This window comes from Pristiophorus japonicus, chromosome 12 (genome assembly GCF_044704955.1).
Source record: "Pristiophorus japonicus isolate sPriJap1 chromosome 12, sPriJap1.hap1, whole genome shotgun sequence".
NCBI lineage: Eukaryota > Metazoa > Chordata > Chondrichthyes > Pristiophoridae > Pristiophorus > Pristiophorus japonicus.
The window spans coordinates 184,538,637-184,559,843 of NC_091988.1; the positions used below are offsets into that span (position 1 = coordinate 184,538,637).

At 46.1% G+C, this 21,207-nt stretch overlaps 1 protein-coding gene across 1 annotated transcript in view; it reads right to left on the reverse strand.

The window, feature by feature from the left end:
* slco4a1 (solute carrier organic anion transporter family, member 4A1) overlaps positions 1–21,207 on the reverse strand; it is a 213,565-nt gene that overhangs the window by 20,311 nt on the left and 172,047 nt on the right. The window contains exons 7-8 of the mRNA XM_070895094.1: positions 20,704–20,815; positions 1,751–1,905 (exon numbers count right to left, since the gene is read on the reverse strand). Coding sequence (XP_070751195.1) covers positions 1,751–1,905; positions 20,704–20,815 — 267 coding nt within the window. The remainder of the gene's footprint in view (positions 1–1,750; positions 1,906–20,703; positions 20,816–21,207) is intronic.

Consider the following 21,207-nt stretch of genomic DNA (forward strand, 5'->3'; position numbering starts at 1 on the left):
CTCCATGTGACATTAAGAAGTGGCTGAGTGTACTAGGTATAGCAGAAAATAGGCCCCGATAAATCCCAGCTATAGTGCTGAAGACCTGTACACTGAAGGAGTTAGCCGCTCCTTTAATCAAATTATGACACTGGCATTTACCAGACAACGTGGGATTGCCCAGATAAAACCTATTACACATAAAAACAGGACAAATCCAGCCCAGCCAATACCACCCCGTCAGTCTCCTCCTAATAACCAGCTCACCAATACTCCGTCTGGGTTCTGCCAGAATCACTTGGTGCCAGACCTCATTACAGTTGTGATTCAGACCTGAACACCAAGATATCAATCAGAGGAGAGGCGACGGGTGTTGCTCTCGACATCAAGGCAGTATTTATGGCTGCTAGGAGTCCCAGCAAAACCAAAGTTAATTGTGGATAAATGGAGGTGGTTGTGGTTGTCAGAGGCCAATCATTGCAGCAACGGAACATTTCACAGGAGCTCCTCAGGCAAGTGATTCCACCCCGACTATCTTCAACTGCCTCATCAATGATCTTCCCTCCATAATAATGTCAGGAGCATGGCTGTGTACTGACATGTTCATCTCCATTTACAATAACTGATGACGAAACAGCCTGTACCAGCCTGCATCAGGATCTGACTAACAACCAGGCTTGGGCTGACGAGTGACAGGTACTTTGCATGCTACATAAGTGCAGGGTAAAGAGCATACCAATCAATAGAAAGCCGTGCATCTGCTCTTGATCTACAATGCCACCATCACCAAGTCCCCCTCCATGGACCAGAAGCTTAACTAGACCAGCCAGAACAACACTGTTGCTCCAAGAGAAGGCAGGGGTTGGGTATTCTGTGACCAGTGGCTCACCTCCTGACCCCTCAATGTCACATCACAACCTACAAGGTTTAAATCAGGGGTGTGATGGACTACTTACAATCTGCTTGGATGGGTGCAGCCGCAACCCTCAAGGAGTGCAATGCAACTCATTTGATAGGCACCCCTCCCACTGGACTCAATATCCACCCCTCCGTCACCAGCACACTGGCTGCAGCATGTATGGTCTACTGAATGCACTGGGCAACTCACTAAGGTTAGTTCTACAGCACCTCTCTACCCTGTGACCTCTATCACCAAAGCGGACAACAGGAGTATCATAGGAACGCCATCACCTCCAAATTCTCAGTCAAGTCACTCACCATCCCAATTTGGACATATATAGCCATTCCTGCATCATCACTGGGTCAATATCCTGGAATTCCCCATCTACCAACATTGTGGGAGTGCCATCACAAGGGCTACAATGGTTCAAGGAGAAGGTCCACCCACACCTTCAATGGACTCTATAGCAGACTTGCTAGCGTCACCCAGAACTTTAAAAAAAAAATTTTAAAAAGAGCATAACCTAAAGTGAATTGCTCCATGACTATTAAATAGTGCCCAATATCTTCATACCCACCAACAATGGAGCAGGTTAAAATCCTATTTAAAAATAATATATGTTTTGGATGACAGCAGGAGCGTGGTTATACCTCACCATCATTTTCACTTGACAGTTATTAAGTGGCATAAATCCCTACGAATCTACACCAGAAACCATTTAGCAATTTACACAGGTTTGTTAAATGTGCAGTGCAGCTTTTGCCTGGGGAATAAAATGACGTGAATATTCTTTCCCGGCACTGGACCCCATTAATAAAGCTGAAGCAAAAGGTACAAGTATCAATAAGGATCATGTTATTTCATTCTTACCAAATATGGTTGCAGCTTGTGAGGCACTCAGACTAAACTGGGATTCAAGGAACTTGGGTCCAAATGTAGACATGCCAGCTATCAGTGTAGCTTCAGTTGCTCCTGACAGACAGAGAAAGATGAACGTTGGATTCCTCAGCAATAGCAATGCTGACCTGTGGACAAAATAAAGCTTGGTCAAAGATGGGCTAGAAATTCGGTATTGCCAGCTTGGAGACGGTGATGCTGCTGGGGCGCTACCTATAGTGCTGGACGATGTCTACCGCCTCAAAGTGCGATATTCCGGGGAGAGTGGAGCACCAAGAGAAGCATTCCACACACCTCTTAGGGTCCTAAAGGAGGCCTACTCAGTTTTTTTGGCGTGAGGATGCCGGCATCCCAGCGCCTGATGATGAAAAAAAAAATCCTGGTGAAAATTTCAATAAACTTCAGTCACACTTCTCCACTACTGCAACAAATAAATAGAAGTTGAAAAATGGAAATTTCAGCACTTACCTTGCACTCCGGCTGATATCGCCCCGGCATCGTCACTGGACCGACTGCTTTCCCCTGCCGGTCTCAGCACCAGGCAGGCGAAAGAGACAATTTTGCAAACGCGGGACTACAGGGGGCGTTGCGCACTCGGTGACGTCATCCTGTGGGCGGGGCTAGCGAGCGCAGCACAAACGGTCAGCGCCGCCGTTAAACCTTCACTGAAGTTTGCGGCAGGAGCTGACAGTGCGGCGCTCAGGCGGGAGCTGTTTAGCAGCCCGTTAGCACCCCTCTCTGGCGCTAATCAACCGAATTTCTCCCCAATGGGTTTTAAGGTGTGTAAATAATATGAAAATCAAATTCTCTCATAATTGCTTTCCTTCTCATTCCATACAATGAAAAGGAAAGCAAAATAAATGGGAAGCTATTAAAATAAAGATTTAATGTATAATTTTTAATGCAGCATGAACCAGTCAAAATAACTGAGGACCTGTCCTCGGCCCCCTACTATCTCTCATCTACAGGGTGCCCCTTGGTAGTGACATTCATCAGGTTCCACATGGCTGACCACATCCAGCTCCACCTCACTCGGCCCCTCCACTACCTCTTGTATTGGCTGACATCCATAGAAATATTGGTACATGTAATGTTTGTAGCTCCACACTGTGGATGTGGACGTATTGTGTTACTGCAACTAAAGGGAATAAACAGTCAGCTTCCAAGAACCAAGAAGTTCCGGAGACTTCTGGAGCTGCATCCATTTTAGAAAGACCCGTGTATGCTGGGCTCTGTAAATATATCACAGTACAGGAGTAGGCCATTCAGCCTTTTGAGCAATTTTGGTCTTTCAAAAATAATGGTTGATCTGCACTTCAACTCCATTCTCCCACTTTTGCTCCATATCCGTCGATACCATTATCAAAAATCTCTCGCTCTTCAGTCTTGAAAGTTACAACTGACCCAGCCTTTTGAGGGAGCGAGTTCCAGATTTTGACTACCTTTTGTGAGAAAAAGTACTTCCTTATTGCACTCCTAAATGGCCTAGCTCTAACGTTAAGATTATGCCCTCTTATTCTGTATTACATAGAAACATAGAAAATAGGTGCACGAGTAAGCCATTCGGCCCTTCGAACCTGCACCACCATTCAATATGATGGCTGATCATTCACCTCAGTACCCCTTTCCTGCCTTCTCTCCATACCCCTTGATCCCTTTAGCCATAAGGGCCATATCTAACTCCCTCTTGAATATATTTAATGAACTGGCATCAACAACTCTGCGGTAGGGAATTCCACAGGTTAACAACTCAGTGAAGAAGTTTCTCCTCATCTCAGTCCTAAATGGCTTACCTCTTATCCTTAGACTGTGTCCTCTGGTTCTGAACCTCCCCAGCATCGGGAACATTCTTCCTGTATCTAACCTGTCCAGTCCCGTCAGAATTTTATATGTTTCTACGAGATCCCCTCTCATCCTTCTAAATTGCGGTGAATATAAGCCCAGTCGATCCAGTCTCTCCTCATATGTCAGTCCTGCCATCCCTGGAATCAGTCTGGTGATTCTCCTGCCAGAGGAAATAGTTTCTCGATATCTGCCCTATCAAATTCTGTTGTTTAAAATACCTCAATAAGATCACCCATCAACCTTCTAAGCTCAAAGGAATGCAAGCCAGGTTTATGCAACATGTTCTGATAATTTAACACTTTAAGCCCCGGTATCACTCTGGTGATTCTGCACTGCACCATGCTTGTTAACCCCAGACTTGACTATTCAAATTCTTTCCATGGCTGGCCTCCAATTCTCCTCCTTCCATATGCTTGAGCTCATCTAAACCACTGCTGCCCACATCTTAACCCGCACCAAGTCCCCACCCATCGCCTGGTGCTTGCTGCCCTACATTGGCTTCCGATCCACCAACGCCTCAATTTTCAAATTTGCATCCTAGTGTTCAAATACCTCCATGGACTCACCCCTCCCTGTCTCTGTAATTGCCTCTAGCCCTACAACCCTGCAAGAACTCTGTGCTCCTCCAACTCTGGTCCCTGGTGCATACCTCACTTCCTTTGCCCTGCTACTAGCGGACTTGCCTTCAGCTGCCTTGGCTTTAAGCTCTAGAATTCCCTCCATAAACCTCTCTGCATCTCCAGCTCTCTCCTTCTTTAAGACCACTTTAAAATCTACCTCTTTGACCAAGCTTTTAGCCACCCACCCTAATATCTCCTTCTTTGGCTCGGTATCAATTGTTGTCTGATTACGTTCCTGTGAACTGTCTTGGGATGTTTTCTTATGTTAAAGGTGCTATATAAATGCAAGTTGTTGGTGCTATAAATTCTTAATTTTGAGAATACTGGCATTTTTCCTACTTTCACAGATTGACATTTAATTCCAGCCATTGGCAAATAAAATCTGGTTGTTTAAAAATCAAAATAATGTTTCCAAGGCACATTCAGAGTAAACACGCACAGATGTTTTCATTTGCCTCAAATTATTGTGTGTTGTTTTTGAAATCTGGGTGAAGTAGTGTCAACTGTGACTACTAGCAGTGTGCTGGAGTGTTACACTGACACCCAAATATTATTTCATCTTCCTATGCCGTAGGCAAAAGAAGTTTTAAGGAACACTGAATTATGGATGAAGTTTATTGAAGAGATACTATCCAAAGAGTAACTGATATCAAATTGCAATTGCTCAAAATCACATAATTTAAAACTGAGATGAGGAGGAATTTCTTCTCTCAAAGGGTCGTAAATCTGTGGAATTCGCTGCCTCAGCGAGCTGTGGAAGCTGGGACATTGAATAAATTTAAGACAGAGATAGACAGTTTCTTAACCGATAAGGGATTAAAGGGTTATGGGGAGCGGGCAGGGAAGTGGACCTGAGTCCATGATCGGATGAGCCATGATTATATTAAATGGTGGAGCAGGCTCGAGGGGCCGTATGGCCTACTCCTGCTCCTATTTCTTATGTTCTTATGTTATAATAGATAGCATTTAGAAAGATATGCATGATATAGCAGTCCATGGATTGATTGGTTTGTGTTGTATTAACCAAAAGAAAATTTGGATTCTGGGTGATAAAATGAGTGCGCAAGCTAATTGCGCAGGGTTAAATTGGGTGTGCATGGGATACTCATGGGTTGTTGCTGCCAACAGGATTGGGCTAGTGAAACTCCTATACAGTTGTTCATGTTAAGTCAGATAAGCGGTTTTGTAATGTCGAGTCACGAAGCCCAACAACAATGGCTTCCTTACCTCAATAGGATCACTTTGTCCTTGCTCAATAGACTTTCCCCACTCATCCTTTGCTTAAAATGATCTCTATCTTTCCATCCACCCTCCTTCAAATAGGGTCTCTCTCAGTCTTTCTCCTCCAGCCCAAAGGGCGTCTGTCTCTGCCCATTCCTCCACAACTGGGTCCCTAATAGGCTTTTCTTTTCCTTTCTCCTGCCTGTCGTTCTTGTTCTCTCCCTTTCTTTTTGCCCCATTTCACCAGGCTTTCATGCTGCTGAAATGAAAGTTAGTTCATTGATCAGAGAACAACTCTTGCGCATAGTGAGCTGTCACCATTTGTGAAGAAAGGCAACATTCCTTTGTGCATATGCTGCAGCACTGATTGTGCAGCAACTTCTGAGCATTGTAGTCATCTGCATTGGAGTCAGAATCCTGCAGATGTACATTTTGTTTGTTTACTTCAGGCAGATACATTGGACTTCCAAATGTAGTGAGCCAGCCAGCTGGGTGATGATGGTGAGTTTTTGGGAGCTGGAGTGGCGGGGCAGGGTGAAGGTGGAATCAGAGGCTCTATAGGATAAATCATACTAATGTTGGTGAGGGGTTGGAAGGTAATGAGTAAGCATTGGAACCCAATTCATAGTTATGGTCCAGTGCGTTATTTTTAAATTTAATGGTTGAATTTTTACTGCATGATTAGGTTAGGAATTTTATTTTTAGGGTTATATAATGGGTGGGGAACCATCTCTGCCATGGAAGTGTTTTTTTGCAGAATGAGAGGGGTTCAGCCAGATTGACCAAGACACCGCAAAAAATATAGCTGAAAGCTAGCAGGTCCCTGGTTATGTGATTCCGAGATCTAATTGGTTCTTTAATCTGTGATTGCAAACATCTTTCCTGCCTTGATTTTCTGGATTGCCATTAACCAACATGCTATGAGCATTTAACTTGGCAAAATGCTTAGAAGAACTGCGATATACGGAATGGACTCCTTATAGACGATCCACAGTACAACCTTAAGATCAAACCTTCTTCGCAAACAGTGGACAACCATCAACCACCTCAAAACTGGTCACAGTCAATGCTGCCACCTTCTCCATAGGTGTAAGATTAAAGCATTACCATCATGCGACTGTGGAGCTCCGAATCAGACCCTGGAGCACGTCATTGAGCACTGCCCTCAGACGGAATTTGCAGGCAGCCTACAAGATATCCACGCTGTTACATTAGAAGCTTTGGCCTGGATATCCAAATTAGATTTTGACATTTGATTTACTTTGCTACTATCATACGAAAGAAGACAGTAAATGTTTTCGCTCCACGAAACAGCCCAGTTCATAAAGATACTGTCTAACGGAACTGTTATATATGTAAACCTGTATTTACTCTGTACAGCCACCAGAGGGCTCATCCCCAGGAGTCCCAAGGGATCCCATAATCCCTTGGGAGCACAGGTATTGAAGGAGGCTTTACAGGTTAGCGACGCACTCTGGAGACCTGCAATAAAAGACTAAGGTCACACTTTACTTTGAGCTTCCAGTGTTCAGTCTGACTCTTTCTCCATACACAACAATTGGCGACGAGATACAGATAGCGAACCCAAAGATGCAGAGAACAGTGGGCATCCTGGAAAAATTCTCGGAGGGAAATAATTGGGAAACTGTTGTGGAACGGCTTGACCAATAATTTGTGGCAACAAGCTAGATAGAAACATAGAAAATAGGTGCAGGAGCAGGCCATTCAGCCCTTCTAGCCTGCACCGCTATTCAATGAGTTCATGGCTGAACATGAAACTTCAGTACCCCCTTCCTGCTTTCACGCCATACCCCTTGATCCCCCGAGTAGTAAGGACTTCATCTAACTCCCTTTTGAATATATTTAGTGAATTGGCCTCAACTACTTTCTGTGGTAGAGAATTCCACAGGTTCACCACTCTCTGGGTGAAGAAGTTTCTCCTCATCTCGGTCCTAAATGGCTTACCCCTTATCCTTAGACTGTGACCCCTGGTTCTGGACTTCCCCAACATTGGGAACATTCTTTCTGCATCCAACCTGTCCAAACCCGTCAGAATTTTAAACGTTTCTATGAGGTCCCCTCTCACTCTTCTGAACTCCAGTGAATACAAGCCTAGTTGATCCAGTCTGTCTTGATAGGTCAGTCCCACCATCCCGGGAATCAGTCTGGTGAATCTTCGCTGCACTCCCTCAATAGCAAGAATGTCCTTCCTCAAGTTAGGAGACCAAAACTGTACACAATACTCCAGGTGTGGCCTCACCAAGGCCCTGTACAACTGCAACAACACCTCCCTGCCCCTGTACTCAAATCCCCTCGCTATGAAGGCCAACATGCCATTTGCTTTCTTAACCGCCTGCTGTACCTGGATGCCAACCTTCAATGACTGATGTACCATGACACCCAGGTTTCGTTGCACCTCCCCTTTTCCTAATCTGTCACCATTCAGATAATAGTCTGTCTCTCTGTTTTTACCACCAAAGTGGATAACCTCACATTTATCCACATTATACTTCATCTGCCACGCATTTGCCCACTCACCTAACCTATCCAAGTCACTCTGCAGCCTCATAGCATCCTCCTCGCAGCTCACACTGCCACCCAACTTAGTGTCATCCGCAAATTTGGAGATACTACATTTAATCCCCTCGTCTAAATCATTAATGTACAATGTAAACAGCTGGGGCCCCAGCACAGAACCTTGCGGTACCCCACTAGTCACTGCCTGCCATTCTGAAAAGTACCCATTTACTCCTACTCTTTGCTTCCTGTCTGACAACCAGTTCTCAATCCACGTCAGCACACTACCCCCAATCCCATGTGCTTTAACTTTGCACATTAATCTCCTGTGTGGGACCTTGTCGAAAGCCTTCTGAAAGTCCAAATATACCACATCAACTGGTTCTCCTTTGTCCACTTTACTGGAAACATCCTCAAAAAATTCCAGAAGATTTGTCAAGCATGATCTCCCTTTCACAAATCCATGCTGACTTGGACCTATCATGTCACAATTTTCCAAATGCGCTGCTATGACATCCTTAATAATTGATTCCATCATTTTACCCACTACTGAGGTCAGGCTGACCGGTCTATAATTCCCTGTTTTCTCTCTCCCTCCTTTTTTAAAAAGTGGGGTTACATTGGCTACCCTCCACTCCATAGGAACTGATCCAGAGTCAATGGAATGTTGGAAAGTGACTGTCAATGCATCCGCTATTTCCAAGGCCACCTCCTTAAGTACACTGGTATGCAGTCCATCAGGCCCTGGGGATTTATCGGCTTTCAATCCCATCAATTTCCCCAACACAACTTCCCGACTAATAAAGATTTCCCTCAGTTCCTCCTCCTTACTAGACCCTCTGACCCCTTTTATATCCAGAAGGTTGTTTGTGTCCTCCTTGGTGAATACTGAACCAAAGTACTTGTTCAATTGGTCTGCCATTTCTTTGTTCCCAGTTATGACTTCCCCTGATTCTGACTGCAGGGGACCTACGTTTGTCTTTACTAACCTTTTTCTCTTTACATACCTATAGAAACTTTTGCAATCCGTCTTAATGTTCCCTGCAAGCTTCTTCTCGTACTCCATTTTCCCTGCCCTAATCAAACCCTTTGTCCTCCTCTGCTGAGTTCTAAATTTCTCCCAGTCCCCAGGTTCGCTGCTATTTCTGGCCAATTTGTATGCCACTTCCTTGGCTTTAATACTATCCCTGATTTCCCTGGATAACCACGGTTGAGCCACCTTCCCTTTTTTATTTTTACGCCAGACAGGGATGTACAATTGTTGTAATTCATCCATGCGGTCTCTAAATGTCTGCCATTGCCCATCCACAGTCAACCCCTTAAGTATCATTCGCCAATCTATCTTAGCCAATTCATGCCTCATACCTTCAAAGTTACCCTTCTTTAAGTTCTGGACCATGGTCTCTGAATTAACTGTTTCATTCTCCATCCTAATACAGAATTCCACCATATTATGGTCACTCTTCCCCAAGGGGCCTCGCACAATGAGATGGTTAATTAATCCTCTCTCATTACACAACACCCAGTCTAAGATGGCCTCCCCCCTAGTTGGTTCCTCGACATATTGGTCTAGAAAACCATCCCTTATGCACTCCAGGAAATCCTCCTCCACCGTATTGCTTCCAGTTTGGCTAGCCCAATCTTTGTTCATATTAAAGTCACCCATTATAACTGCTGCACCTTTATTGCATGCACTCCTAATTTCCTGTTTGATGCCCTCCCCAACATCACTACTACTGTTTGGAGGTCTGTACACAACTCCCACTGACGTTTTTTGCCCTTTAGTGTTCTGCAGCTCTACCCATATAGATTCCACATCATCCAAGCTAATGTCTTTCCTAACTATTGCATTAATCTCCTCTTTAACCAGCAATGCTACCCCACCTCCTTTTCCTTTTATTCTATCCTTCCTGAATGTTGAATACCCCTGGATGTTGAGTTCCCAGCCCTGATCATCCTGGAGCCACGTCTCCGTAATCCCAATCACATCATATTTATTAACATCTATTTGCACAGTTAATTCATCCACCTTATTGCGGATACTCCTTGCATTAAGACACAAAGCCTTCAGGCTTGATGGGGAAGAGAGCGTTGCCAAATGAAGGGCAATCCTCCTCACTGTCTGTGGGGCACCAACGTATGGCCTCATGAAGAATCTGCTCACTCCAGCGAAACCCACGGAGAAATCGTATGACGATTTGCGCACAATGGTCCGAGAGCATTTGAACCTGAAGGAAAGTGTTCTGATGGCGAGGTACCGGTTCTACACCTACAAAAGGTGTGAAGGCCAGGAAGTGGCGAGTTATGTCGCTGAGCTAAGATGCCTTGCAGGACATTGCGAATTTGAAGGACATTTGAAGCACATGCTCAGAGACTTTTTCATACTTGGCATTGGCCACGAAACCATACTTCGCAAACTTTTGACTGCATAGACCCCAACCTTGAAAAGGCCATAGCGATAGCTCAGGCGTTCATTGCCACCAGTGACAAGAAGAAGCAAATCGCTCAGCACACAAGTGCTGCTACAAGTACTATGAACAAAGTGATGTTGTTTTCGAATCGTAACGTACAGGGCAGGTCACACATACCTGCAGCTGCATGTCCGCAGATGTCTCAGAGTCCACCATCAAGGGTGATGAATGCAAAGCCATTATCACCTTGTTGGCGCTGCGGGGGTGATCATCGTTTCTATTCATGTCGATTCAAAGAGTACATTTGCAAGGGCTATGGAACAATGGGACACCTCCAACGACTGTGCAGGCAAGCTGCTAAGCCTGTTAAACCTGCAAACCACCATGTTGCAGAGGAGGACAGATCCAGAGCCTCAGATAGAAGAGGCAGAGGTACATGGGGTGCACACATTCACCATGACTTGTCTCCCGATAATGCTGAATGTTGAACTCAATGGACTCTTGGTGTCAATGGAGCTGGACACCGGCGCGAGCCAGTCCATTATGGGCAAAAAGACTTTCGAAAGGTTGTGGTGCAACAAGGCCTCAAGGCTAGTCTTAACTCCAGTTTGCATGAAACTAAGAACTTACACTAAAGAATTGATTCCTGTAATCGGCAGTGCTACCGTAAAGGTCTCCTACGATTGAGCACGCACCGAGGCCACAGAACGTGACAGAGCTGTGGTCATTTATGGGACTCTTGAACTACTTTGGTAACTTCTTACCGGGTCTCAGCACACTGCTAGAACATGTCTTACTATGAAAAGGGGACGAATGGGCTTGGGGCAAAAGCCAAGAAAATGCCTTTGTAAAAGCGAGAAAATTGTTATGCTCAAACAAATTGCTTGTGTTGTATGATTCATGTAAGTGTTTAGTACGAGCACGTGATGCGTCGTCATATGGCGTCGGGTGTGTATTGCAACAAGCTAATGATTTTGGGAAACTGCAACTGGTTGTTTATGCATCCAGGAGTCTGTCTAAGGCTGAGAGAGCCTACAGCATGATTGAAAAAGTGTGTGTCTATGGGGTAAAGAAAATGCATTAATACCCGTTTGGGCTAAAATTCGAATCTGACCATAAGCCACTTATATCCTCGTTTTCCGAGAGTAAAGGGATAAATACCAATGCGTCGGCCTGCATGCAACTATGCCATCCGCCACAGGCCAGGCACAGAAAACTGCGCCGATGCTCTCAGTGGGTTGCCATTGCCCACCATGGAGGTGGAAATGGCGCAGTCCGCAGATCTAGCCATGGTTATGGAAGCATTTGAGAGTGAGCAATCACCAGTCACAGCCCGGCAGATCAAAACCTGGACAAGCCAGGACCCCTTATTATCTCTAGTCAAAAGCTGTGTTTCACGGGAGCTGGTGCAGCGTCCCAGTGGAAATGCAGGAAGAGATAAAACCGTTCCAGCAGCGCAAAGGTGAAATGTCTGTACAGGCAGACTGCCTTCTGTGGGGCAATCGAGTAGTGGTCCCCAAGAAGGGCAGAGACACCTTCATCAATGACCTCCACAGTACCCATCCAGGCATCGTAATGATGAAAGCGATAGCCAGATTCCACGTGTGGTGGCCCGGTATCGATGCAGACTTAGAGTCCTGCATTCACAAATGTAATACATGCTCTCAGTTAAGCAATGCACCCAGGGAGGCGCCGCTAAGTTTATGGTCTTGGCCCTCCAAACCGTGGTCTAGGGTACACGTCGACTATGCAGGCTCGTTTTTGGATAATATGTTCCTTGTGATTGTAGACGCATACTCCAAGTGGATTGAATGTGAGATAATGTCGGCTAGCACGTCCACTGCCACTACTGAAAGCCTGCAGGTCATGTTTGCCACTCACGGCTTACCCGATGTCCTGGTGAGCGACAACGGGCCATGTTTTAACAGTGCTGAGTTCAAAGAATTCATGACCCGTAACAGGATCAAACATGTCACATCTGTCAAGTTTAAACCAGCGTCCAATGGTCAGGCAGAGAGAGCAGTGCAAACCATCAAGCAAGGCTTGAAGAGGGTAACTGAAGGCTCACTGCAGACTCACCTATCCCGAGTCCTGCTTAGCTACCGCACGAGACCCCACTCACTCACTGGGATCCCACCTGCTGAACTGCTCATGAAAAGAGCACTTAAGACAAGGCTCTCGTTAGTTCACCCTGATCTACATGAACAGGTAGAGAGCAGGCGGCTTCAACAAAGTGCATACCATGATAGCGCAAATGTGTCACACGAGATTGAAATCAATGATCCTTTATTTGTATTAAATTATGGACAAGGTCCCAAGTGGTTTCCCGGCACTGTCGTGGCCAAAGAGGGGAGCAGGGTGTTTCGGGTCAAACTTTCAAATGGACTCATTCACCGGAAACACTGGGACTAAATCAAACTCAGATTCACGGACTACCCTGAGCAACCCACCTTGGATCCTACCTTTTTTGATCCCCCAACATACACACCAGTGGCAACCAGCACCACGGTTAACCACAAAGCAGAACCCATTATCCACAGCAGCCCTGCAGGGCCCAACTCACCAGACAACTCAGCAAGACCAGCTGCACAGGAGCCCAGCGAGGGCCCAACAAATGATTCAACAACACCAGCTTTCACACAGAGATGATCAACAAGGGCAAGAAGGGCCCCAGATCGAGGGCTCATGCCCTAGGATTCCCAAGGGATCCCATAATCCCTTGGGAGCACAGGTATTTGAGGAGGCTTCACAGGTTGGAGAGGCACTCTGGTGACCTGCAATAAAAGACTACGGTCACACTTTACTTTGAGCTCACAGTGTTCAGTCTGACTCTTTCTCCATACACAACAGTAATATTTTTATTTGTCAATGGAACTGCATCTGTAAATGTGACCATCTATATATGTCCCACCCAGCAGAAAGACACTCTCTCTAACAAGTTATGTTTTAATCTTTGCAGAAGAAATTGGCGCACAACAAAAGGGAAAGAACTCGAACAGGAGGAGGCCCGCCAAATCTGCGCCCGCTGACACTCTTGGAACTGATGGTCACTGCTTTGATGGGTCCTGCCTGGAAAAAAGCAATCAGTACTGCACAAGCTGGGCCCACACGTGAGGGAGAGGGTAAGTACTGAAAATTACTTGTGGCCCTTCAAATCAACCTGCTGCCTGGCCTGCTACATGTGTGCCTACTCATGCCACCCATCCTGCCCCCGCCTCTGTTGCTAACCATTTGACTGTTCTGTTAGATTTTGCAGAAACTGATGCCAATCCTGAAGATACAGAAGATGATTCAGACGCGGGCGAGCCAGACCTAGTTTGTAGTGGGGAGGGGGTGGCCATGGAGTGGTATGAAAGGGAGAATCTTGAACTTGCGTTGACAAGTACTTCCATGATTTCTGATTTGTCATTCTGTGGTTTGAGCTCATCCCAATCCCTGCATAGTGGTTTAGGGTCTGGTTGGACATTCCGTGGTTTCAGCTCGCACAGTCCCTGCATAGTGGTTTAAGGTTTGGTCCGACATTAGGTGCTTTTGAAAGTCCAGAGGTTGCAGGTTCCAGTGCTGCTGGAATGCAGTTTGAATCATTCAGTGCCCCAATATCCCAGCCTGGTCTCCCAGTGCTGCTAGAATGCAGTATGGAACACTCAAATGCCCCACCATCCGAGGTTTTGGGTCTCACTCCTGCTGGAATGCAGCATGGAACACCCAGGGCCACACCTTCCCAGCCTGCGCCTCACACTGGAGGGATTCCGCTAGACAGACCCAGGGCGAGGCCACGGAGAAATGTACCACGCTGTTCTGAGCTGGAGAGTGCAACAGATGTGGCTCAGGTGATGGTATTGGGTGTGGAGACCAATGAGCTTACCCGATCACTCGTGAACACAGTCAGTGGGGGTGGGTGATGAGGTAACGACACTGACGGCAGAAATAGCAATAATGTCATGGGACATGAGGGAGGACATTTCAGAGGCAGCGGGAATGATGGCACAGGCCATCACGGAGGGAATGTCACAGGCAACCGAAACAACGGCACAGGCCATCAGGGAGGTAGCTGCTGCAGTAAGGGAACACAGCCAGGCCAATCCACTGCCACTCCCATGGCAATTCCCGCACTAGTCTCTGTTGAGATCCAAGCTCTGTAACCCACCTCTCTACCACCCCCACCACCACCACCCCCCCCCCATGAAGCAGTGCACATTCACCGAGATGTGGATCCGAGATGGGTGCAGCCTTTCTTTGCTGTTGTTGTTTTTGTTGTTGTTGATTTTACTCTTGTAAGTTTTTTCGAATGGAAGTTTTGCAAGTGATGTAACTTTACAACTTAAGTGATCTTAGGGTTTTTCAGTGATCTTAGAGTGTAAATGTTCTCACATTTTGTAAGTTATTTAATTTCACATTGAAATTGTTTTGCAACTTTACAAGTTTATAAGTGATCTTAGAGTCATATTAAAGTAGTTAGATAAAAAATTAATTTTATTACACTAAAGTGTACATTCTAAAATTTTCAATAAAGTATTTTTTACATTGAAACTGAATCATGTTCCATTAATACAACACACAGCCCAGCTCTTCTCACTCCCCAAACAAGGTAAGAAACCCAAAGGTCTTTTGTTCTCTCCGCCGCCCCCATCAGTCATGTGACTTCTCTAACCCTCCTCATCGGCAACACCCCCCCCCCCCCCAAAATCCTGCCACGTTCTCCCGATTCTTGCCCTGGCCAACGGGCTTGTTGGTGTCCCGCACCTTGCCCTGGCCGAACGGACTCTAACATGACCAGCCTTCAGTTTAAGGTAGGATTTGAAGCAGTACTTTTATTTGTTACTTTAATTATTTACTTTGCTTCTTTATTTTTTATTGAATTGTTATTACTGCTTGTGTTTTCTTTGGTGCTTGGTGGTGCTTGAAATGTTGTTTAGGTGCAGGATTCCTTCTATTTTTTTATTTTTTATTTATTGATTGCTTATTACTTTGGTCTTGGTGCTTTAGGTGCAGGGTTGCTTCTATTTTATTTGTTAATTAATTGGTTATTACTTTTTGTGCTTTGTTTGGTGCTCGGTGCTGCTTTAAATGTAGTTACTTGCGCCGATTCCTTAACTGTAAGTAAGGTCTTTCTGTGCGGACAAAAGTGGACACATACGCTGCTCTAAGTTAGTTTAGTACAACTTTTTTCTCGCCAAATTGGCATAAATGGTGTAAGTGGCTGAGAACGCCCCCTTTTGGGAAAAAAAACTGACCTAACAAAAAACCTAACTAACTCACACTGGCCCAAATTAAATGGCCATATTTGCAACTAAAAAGATACACCAGAAAAATCAAGTTACACCAAAAAAAACACGGTGCAAATCATGGGGAAATTTGGGCCCAATAACTCAGTATCAAAATTAGCAGATGGTACCAAACTGGGGAGTATAGCTAACACTGAGGAAGATTACAACATAATACAAGACGACATTAGAAAGCTGCAGATTGGGCAGTTACGTGGCAAATGAACTTTAACAGATAAATGTGAGGTGATGCACTTCAGTAGGAAAAACAGAAACATCACCTACACCTTAGAAAAAAAGAAATTGAATGGGGTAGGAGCAAAAGGATCTAGGGATAAAGGTGAACAAATCATAAGCAGCAGCATCACACATCAGCAAAGCAATCAAAATTGCTAACAAAGCACTGGGATTTATTTCTAAGGGTACAGAATTCAAAACTCATTTCATTCATAGGCAGTCCCTCGGAATCGAGGAGGACTTGCTTCCACTCCCAAAGTGAGTTCTTTGATGGCTGAACAGTCCGATACGAGGGCCACAGACCCTGTCACAGGTGGGACAGACATTCGTCGAAGGAAGGGGTCGGTAGGGCTGGTTTGCCAAGATCTCCTTCCGCTGCCTGCGCTTGGCGGCCTCTTCACGCTCTTTGCGTTGAGACGTGAAGAGCTCAACGCCCTCCCGGATGCATTTTCTCCACCTCGGGCGGTCTTCGGCCAGGGTCTCCCAGATGTCAGTGGTGATGTTGCACTTTACCAGGGAGGCTTTGAGGGTGTCCTTCTAGCGTTTCTGCTGTCCTCCTTTGGCTCGTTTACCATGAAGGAGCTCCGCATAAAGCATTTGCTTCGGGAGTCTCATATCTGGCATGCAAACTATGTGGCCTGCCCAGTGAAGCTGATCGCTTGTGGTCAGTGCTTCAATACTGGGGATGTTAGCCTGGTCGACGACACTGATGTTGATGCGCCTGTCCTCCCAGGGGATTTGCAGGATCTTGCGGAGACATCGTTGGTGATGTATCTCCAGCACTTGAGGCGCCTTCTATATATCATCCATGCCTCGGATCCATACAGGAGGGCGGGTATTACCACAGCCCTGTAGACCATGAGCTTGGTGGTATATTTGAGGGCCTGGTCTTCAAACACTCTTTTCCTCAGACGGCCGAAGGCTGCACTGGCGCACTGGAGGCGATGTTGAATCTCCGCATCAATGTCTGCCTTTGTTGATAAGAGGCTCCAGAGATATGGGAAATGGTCCACGTTGTTGAGGGCCGTGTCGTGAATCTTGATGATTAGAGGGCAATGCTGTGCGGCGGTGACAGGCTGGTGTAAGGCCTATGCTTTCATATGCCTCAGTGAATACATTGCCTATATCCTGGAGTTCAGCCTCAGAATGTGCACAGACGCAGGCGTCGTCCGCATACTGCAGCTCAATGACAGAGGTTGGGGTGATCTTGGATCTAGCCTGGAGGCGGCGTCGGTGAAACAGCTACCCACTGGTTCTGTAGTTTAGTTCCATTCCAGCGCGGAGCTTGATGATTGTGAGGTGGAGCATGGCAGTGAGGAAGATTGAGAAGAGGGTTGGAGCGATGATGTAGCCCTAATTGACCCCGGTCCGGATGTGAATTGGGTCTGTAATGGATCCGTTGGTAAGGATCACGGCCTGCATGTCATCGTGAAGCAGGCGAAGGATGCTGACAAACTTTTGGGAGCATCCGAAACGGAGGAGGACACTCCATAGACCCTCACGGTTGACAATGTCAAAGGCCTTTGTAAGATCAAAGAAGGCCATGTACAAGGGCTGGCGCTGCTCCCTACATTTTTCCTGCAGCTGTTGCGCTTCAAAGATCATGTCTGTTCTACCCCGTAGAGGACAAAATCCGCACTGTGATTCCGAAAGGAGCTCCTCGGCCACAGGGAGAAGTCGATTGAGGAGAACTCTAGCTACAACTTTCCCAGTGGCTGATAACAGGAAGATTCCCCTGTAGTTGCCGCAAGCGGACTTGCCCCTTTTTAAAAAATGGTCACAATCACTGCATCTCTGAGATCTCCCAGCATGCTCTCCTCTCTCCAGAGAGAGATGAGAGATGAGGTCATGTATCCGCGCCAACAGCGCCTCTCCACCATACTTTAGCGCCTCAGCAGGGATTCCATCCGCACCCGTAGCCTTGTTATTCTTCAGCTGTTTTATGGCTTTGCCTACCTCGTGCAACGTTGGGGTTTCACTGAGTTGGTGGCAGGTCACTTGCTGCGGTGTGGAATGGAAACACTCGAGTCAAAGGCAGAGTCTCGATTGAGGAGATCTTCAAAGTGCTCCTTCCATCGGGGCCTGACAGCCTTGGTGTCCTTGATGAGTATTTCCCCGTTCTTGGCCAGGAGTGGGGTGGGGCCTTGGGAGTTTGGATCGTAGTTGGCCTTGACTGCAGTGAAGAATCCTCGCATATTGTGGCTGTCGGCCAGTTGTTGTATCTCCATCCACCACCTGTTCTTTAGGTCCCGGGTTTTTTGTTGAACCTGAGCCTTGAGCAGTCTGTAATGTTGTTTCGCAGCTCCAGAATTGGGTTGTTGCTTGAGGCTCAGAAATGCTTTGCGCTTGTGATCTATTAGTTCTTTGATCTCCTGATCATTTTCATGAAACCAGCCCTGATGTTTTGTGGTTGAGTGACCGAGTGTCTCTTCACAGGCACTGGTTATAGAGGCCTGGAGGGCAGACCAAGCACTGTGGGCATTCAGCATCTCAGGGTCATTAAGGCACGCCAGGTTAGCTGTGAGGCGCTGGCTGTATAGGGCTCTCTTAGCTGGGTCTCTAAGTGCCCCGGCATTGACTTTTTTGCGGAACTGCTTCTGCTGTCCCCTCTACTTTGGGGCTATGTTGATGATGGATCGGATTAGGCGGTGGTCCATCCAGCAGTCGTCAGCTCCTGTCATGGCGCGGATGATGCACACATCCTTGCGATCCCTGGTTCGGACGACGACATAGTCGAGCAGGTGCCAGTGTTTGGAGCGAGGGTGTTGCCACGATGCCTTGTATTTGTCACTCAGGCGGAACAGGGTGTTGGTGATGAGGAGTTCATGTTCTAGACATTTTGTTAGGAGTAGGGTACCACATAGAGTTGGCTTTCCCTACCCCCTCTCTGCCAATCACGCCTCCCCCAGAGGGCTGTGTCTTTGTCGACCCTGACATTAAAATCACCCAGGAGGATCAATTTGTCACCTGCGGGGACACGGGACAAGGGTATCTCGAGGTTGGAATAAAAACCCTTTTTAGCCTCATCCGTTGCATCGAGTGTAGGGGCGCATGCACTGATGACTGTGGCGCATTGGTCCCATACAAAGAGTCATGAGGCGTTCATTAACCCCACAGGGGGAAGTCTTTGAGACAGTTAACCAGCTCATTCTTGACGGCAAAGCCGACTCCATGAAGGTGGCATTCTGCCTCTGGTTTCCCTTTCCAGAAGGTGGTATAATCTCCACCATGTTCCTTCAACTGGCCTTCCCCTGCCCGCCGGGTCTCGCTTAGGGCGGCGATGTCAATGTCAAAGCATCTGAGTTCCCGGGCAACTATCCCGATGCGGCGTTCCGGCCCGTTGCCTTTGGGATTGTCCATGAGGATCCTGACGTTCCAGGTCCTGAACTTCATATTAGCGAAGTGGAAGATGCCGGTGCGCGAGTTCTTTTAATGTGGGGTGGCCATTGCACACCGGCAACCTCACGGGCTTAGTCCAGTGGCAAGGGAGGTCTAAGACAACTGGAGACCAGGCACAGCTCGATAAGCCTAATTGCCTACGGCAAAGTGTTGGCCGCAAGCTCGGCGCCGAGTAGCGCCATTGATGGTAGATGGCCCGAGGCTAGGTTGGGGGGCAGGCATTAGGAAGGTGACTTCCAAAGTTATTTTAAAAGTTAAAAGTTGACAAAGATTCCCAATTTGTTTAAAAAGTTTCTAAGAGTTGTTAAAAAGTCTAAGATGTAAATCAATAACAGATTATAAAAGTATTAAAGTTGTGTTAAACTTGTATTGGACCCTGGTCAGGCTACACCTGGAGTACTGTGCACAGTTCCAGTCTCCAAACTATAAATAGAACATAGAAGTACCGGAGAAAGTGCAAAAACGATTTACAAGAAAGATTTACAAGAATGATGATACCAGAACTGAGAGATTATAGCTTTATGGAAAGATTGAACACGTTGGGGCTTTTTTCTTTAGAAAAGAGGACTCCAAGGTGAGCTGATGGAGGTATTTAAAATTATAAATAGGATGGACAGGGTAGATGTGGAGAGAATGTTTCCACTTGTGGGCGAATCCAAAACTAGGGGCCATAAATACAAGATAGTTACTAATAAATATTTTGCTTTTGTACTAATAAATCCAAAAGAGAAATAAGGAGAAATGTCTTTACTCAGACAGTGGTTAGAATGTGGAACTCACTACCACAGAAGTAGTTGAAGCAAATAGCTTAAATATTTTCACAAGGACACCAGACGAGTACGAGAGAGAAAAAGGGAACAGAAAATGCTGAAAGGCTGAGATGAGGTAGATAGAATGAGAAGAGAACCGTATGTTGTATAAACACTGCACACACTAGATGGGCTTAATGGCCTGTTTCTGTGCTGTATATTCGATGTAATTCTATGTGAAATATTCCAGCACTGCCTTCTACCCGGGGATGCAAGGAAATGATGCCTGCATGAAGTTAGTGTTAGGGAGGGGGAGATCCTGGCACTGGGAGGTGGGGGGGAAACAAGGCCAGGGCTGGGGATGCTCAGTGACTTCTTGTGGTGCCAGGGGAGCTCCTGCCGCTTGCCCCTGGGCGCAAACCACTCATCGCTCTGTTCTGGCCAGCGGCACTAACGGGCCTTGCACAAAGGGCCAATTTCTGTTTTGCCTAGTGACTTCTGATGATTGTCACTTATAAACTGCCCTAAACGCAGAAGAATCATTTGGTGAGCAATTTAGAATTTGTCAAGTTAGCAGGATCTTTGCATACAGATTTTTGTAAACAAGGGTTATTGCAGGTTACAGAGACAATTAAGCAATGATAATTCTGACTTGCACATTACCTCGGCAAGTCCTTTAACGTCTTCCCAAAATCTGGCTCCTCTGCTGTCTGTTGGCTCCCATCCTTCAGCTGATGAGCTTCAGAGACCCTCATTTCCAGGTAACGTTGCGACCCTAATTTACAGAAACGTTAATTAGCTGTGGCCTTATCAAGACAATATACAGCTACTTATCAGACACAGATTCTACATTTTATAGACAATTGTTAGGATTACACACACACACACACATTTTATTTAAATAATATATTACTTTTCAACTACCTTGTTATAAATATGCATATTACTATAGAACAGTGAAGATTAGGGATAAACAAAAACATTTTACATAGAATCTACAGCACAGACATAGGCCCGTTATTTTGTAAAACCCCTCTTCTTCCTTGGAGCCCATACCTTCGAATCATTGTTATGGGGCGAGTTGGTTTTGTTTATGAGGTGACCATTTGTGATGAAGGCTAATAGTTACAACACAGGAGCACAGAACAATAGTTATTTATCACATAG